A 4,390-nucleotide genomic window follows, 5' to 3' on the forward strand; every position below is an offset into this window, starting at 1 on the left:
AAGCAGCCAGCCACTGACAAGTTAACCTTCTGCCTGGGATATTATTTGTTGAGAAGATTAATGTGATATGAACACCACCGACAATGTAGTCATAGTCATACTTCACCCTAGCACAGGGAATGGACCCTTTCATTTCAGCAACAACTTGTTCTGATCAGTGGGAAGCAAGATCAACGTCTGATCTCCGATATTCAATTTCCTGTTTCTAGCATTCCTATCCGAATACTTCTTGTATTTTCCCGCAGCACTTTTCAAGGCTTCCTGGGCTAACTCCCATGACTTCACCAACTTCTCACAGAGCACTATGTCATATTCATACTCATCTTTCAACTCCGGTATTACATCATTTGTCCTTAATTCCCTTAAAGGTAATACCAAGTTTTGGTATGGGGTCATGGATTTGGTTCAAATGAACATATTTGAAGCATATGCGATCCTACAATATTCAGTGATCGTTGTCGCGGTTGAAATCAAGTCTAAAGTTATGAAATTGTAAATAATAAACTCTTAATGATGTATAGCTCCCTCTCCAGGCTAAAATATTAATGAAGCTATAGAACAATGTTTCTTGACTAAAATCGGCCGATTAGCTATTCCCGTTCGAAATTTATATATCACAAATACATATTCTGAGAATTTTATGGTCACAGCTACCATTGTACGGCCGTAGGCACTATTTGAAATGTATCAACATTTACTGGGAGCACCGGTAAATTTTTATATTCAATTTTTCTCGAAGGCAGAAGTGTTTTAAGGGCTAAATTTTCTAGTGTTTATAATACATCCACATGGGTATCCAAATATATCAAAATTGTAAAGAATCAATATCCACCCAATTTTCAAACTTTCCTAAAATGTTGTATTACATTTAACATATCAAAGACACTCGCCAAGACCCAGTTTTCACTAAGTTTTCTGAAATGGTAGAAATTTTGAAGATATTCAATACCTACACGTAGTGATTAAAAAAATGTCATATAAATCAAACATTTCCATTGTCACCGCTAATATCAAATATTATCAGTGTCTCCTTTACCTTTACTGCTGCTATCACCTTCACCAGTATTACTGTTAGTAGGGGAAAAGCATTACCCTAGTTCATCTTTCAGATAGATGTTATTACTAATCGTATTCAATTAATCAACGACTGAAGAAATCATTTTTTTTAAACATTTGTTGTACAAAGCAAATGAGATATGAGCTCGCATGTGATGTCACACAGTTTCTAACTTGTGCTTCACAGATTACAACTCCAAAAAATTCATAACTTTCTTTTTGATTTTTTCTCAAAATTTCATTGATTTGTTTCTCTCATTTATCTGCTTTTATGAAGACGAACTTATTTTCGGGGTGGACTTCCCCTTTAACACTTTACATGTATATGTAAGCATCTTAAAAAATGCATATGTATAATTATATGGCTAATGTCATTTACTCCTTACTGTACTGGGGGGGGGGGGGGGGGCGTAAAGTGCTACAATTGCATATATTCGTGAAAACAGGTAAATAGATGTATAAGTGGAAGGTATGAATTGATATCAAATTGCTTTGATACGTTTATCAAAGTAAATTGATGTATTCCAGAACAAAAAAATACATTAGAAATAAAACAATAGATCGAGGGCTTAAAACCACAACTGTCTATGTCCAAATATGCCATTTTGAGTAAAATACATTTAAAAGTTTGATTGCAAGCATACAATCTGACAATGTGAAGTAGTTATGTTCAATGCCATTAACTTATGAATAATACTTAGTCAAACAACGTACATGGAGGCCATGACCTTTTGACCCTGTCAATGTCAGAAACTTACAAAATGGGAGTGCCAAATACCATCCATGGAACTCTTCAGGAATGGCTAGGCTATTGTACAACTTGGTGAAATCCTTCTTCTTAAGGTTTAGGCTTTTTTCAATGCTTCTCTTGGTAGACAAGGTCGATATTAAGTGGAATTAGTGATCTATCTTGTTGTATTCATCCGAGTAGTTATACTTGTAGCAGATGATGCCTTGCTCTTCCTTCCTGTATTGGAAGCTCTTTACATGTAGCCAGTTGAAGACGTGTCCACCTTCGTCTCGACGTTTGTTCTTCATGATCTGCTTTGAGAGATTCTTCAGATCATTAAAGTCTCCATGGCACATGTTTATGACCTTGTATGGAAGCCGACGTCTTGCTTTGTGGAAGATGTTTTACCCAGTCATCCATTGTGAAGACATTGATGTTCTTTTTTTCTGTTTCGATAGCAGAATGCAAACTTACTTACAATATAGTCACATGCCTAGGTGTAATATGAACGCACTGCTGCATAGAACTAATATGGCAATCAGACTCATCTAAATTGTTGACAATTTCTCTTGTTGCGCTTCCTATGACCGGCATTTCAGATTTTTTACAAACATTCTCCTTGTGCTTGTAGTCCAGAAGAGTCAAGTCTGTAGCTGCAATGATTGCTTGTGGAGCTACAAATTGGCTGTACAAGAGACGCAGTAGATTTTCTAGCATTCCTTTCAGCTTGTGTATCGGAGGAATTCTCGTCTGGAGGATGACACTTTTCTTGTCAAACGCAATGATGCTGAGAAAATGTGCAATGACTTCAGAATTCTTTTCTGTCTTGTTTCATCCTTTACTGTCTTGTTTCTTTTTTCCCTCCACATCTTGTTTTTTTCATTTTCAGTAATTTTACTAGAATCGTACTGGGATGACTGGAAGTTCCAGCCTTGAGCACTGTTGATCCTGTTGCCTTGCCAACAACATTTCCAGTCTTCTGCTTCTGCTAGGTGTATCTGAAGTGTCCCTCATTTGTCGTTTTTTCCCCGAGTAGTACAGCTCGAAGATGGTCTACTGTGTTGTGACTGTGGTGCTTGAAGTTGAACGTGGGAGGAAGAGAAATTATTAATTACAATATGAGAAAGAAACAAGACTACTGACACTGTTTACAATTTAAAAGCTACACTACATTTGAAATCTTGGCGGATGACTAGCATTATTGAATAAATGTTTATATCTGTAAACTGAACAGCGGAGTGAAGATGATTGGAAGAGAAAGAGCTAACAAGTAAAATAAGAAGAAAGAATTAATGATGTAAAGGTACATATTTAACTGTCACCCTGTATATATGATCAACTTTTGTACTCACTTGGGTCTGAGACTGGGCAGGCTTGCTCACATGTGGTGGATCTGCAGACACCTTCTTCGAAATGCGGAATGCTTGGAGTTGTGCAGTCATCTTGGTTTGGTGAGCAGCCTTTTTCTGCAGGACAAGACAAGTTTAAAAACTTCATGCGATGCCTGCAACACTATTGATAATGACTTATTTATAAGCAAGAAATTTAATTACACATTAAATTAAATTTTGCAATTACCATTCTAGTTTATGTACTATCCATTTTTATTTTTTAAAAAACTATTTTAGAGTGTAAAATGATAATAACTGTTGCCAATTTGAGGAGTAAAAGCTGATTAATTCAAACAATAAGAAAGCTCTCTACTGCTAGGGTTAATCTATTCAAATCTGGTAATTTTAATGATGGCTATACATATTTCAATGGAGTGAAAAGGAGTAGATGCCTTGTAGTAATACATTTTCTAGCCTTACCTTCAGTTGAGATCCTTGAGCAGGTTAATTTTTCACAGCTGCATGGAGCTGGCTTCTTTGGAACAAGTGAAGTCTGGGCACTATTCTTGGTAGCCTTGGTCTGTTGAGTAGGCTTTCTCTGCTTTGTCTGTTGAGTAGGCGTCTTCTGCTGGGCTGACAATTCTCCTTCAAAAAAGAGGACTAGAGCTAGCCATTGCTGGATAAATCTTGGCAAGCATTGGCCCAAGCTCATGCAGCCATCTCGTACTAGCATGTTTCAGAATTGCGTGCACTTCGTTCCCAATGAGCATCTGGAACTTCTTGAGATTCAATTTTCTGTTCACGCTGGCTTCCAGATAGTACATCAATAAGGAGCGAGTCAATTGAATATGGTAATGCAGATGACGCAGCTTTGGCAGCAAGATCAATTAGATGATTGGGGCAACTAAGTACAATGAGGTTTGGCTGACACATTCCGAAGCATGCCCCAATTCCCTACACCAGTCATGACTGATGTATTGTCTGATCCCAATGATGTGCAATATTTTCACCAGTTCCTGCCATTTCTAAGGTTAGGAGGGAAAGCAGAGTGCAAGAAAATTGCTTACCATCATGGTAGTTGATGACAATTGGGTATAGTTTACTGTCACTGACATTACTCCCATCAGATGATATTGCAAATGGCCGTGCTTTCATGGCTGAAACGATCTGTCCTTGTTTATCTTTGGCCATTTCACGCACAAGACAAGATGTTTGGTCCTTGCACTGGAAAACTTCTTAACCTCCTCAGAATTAATAGGAAAGGCTTTCCTCA

The 4,390-nt window shown here is 37.4% G+C and overlaps 1 protein-coding gene across 1 annotated transcript; it reads right to left on the reverse strand.

The window, feature by feature from the left end:
• Nucleotides 1-1,953: 1,953 nt before the first annotated feature.
• Nucleotides 1,954-4,025, reverse strand: LOC115925510. The gene is made up of 4 exons (XM_030989521.1): nt 3,598-4,025; nt 3,139-3,252; nt 2,399-2,460; nt 1,954-2,097 (listed from the first exon to the last, which is right to left on the reverse strand). Exons 1-4 carry the CDS (start codon nt 3,848-3,850, stop codon nt 1,954-1,956), a joined length of 573 nt encoding a protein of 190 aa, XP_030845381.1. The 5' UTR covers nt 3,851-4,025.
• Nucleotides 4,026-4,390: the final 365 nt, after the last annotated feature.

This window comes from Strongylocentrotus purpuratus, unplaced genomic scaffold (genome assembly GCF_000002235.5).
Source record: "Strongylocentrotus purpuratus isolate Spur 01 unplaced genomic scaffold, Spur_5.0 spur5_scaffold_18, whole genome shotgun sequence".
NCBI classification, from domain to species: Eukaryota; Metazoa; Echinodermata; class Echinoidea; order Camarodonta; family Strongylocentrotidae; genus Strongylocentrotus; species Strongylocentrotus purpuratus.

Coding starts and splice junctions, on each gene's coding strand:
- LOC115925510 (XM_030989521.1), bottom strand. CDS start 3,850: ATGCTAGTACGAGATGGCTGCATGAGCTTGGGCCAATGCTTGCCAAGA. Junction 2,461..3,138: donor CTGCCCAGTCTCAGACCCAA/GTGAGTACAAAA, acceptor GCCAATTTGTAG/CTCCACAAGCAATCATTGCA. Junction 2,098..2,398: donor ACTACAAGCACAAGGAGAAT/GTTTGTAAAAAA, acceptor CTCTCAAAGCAG/ATCATGAAGAACAAACGTCG.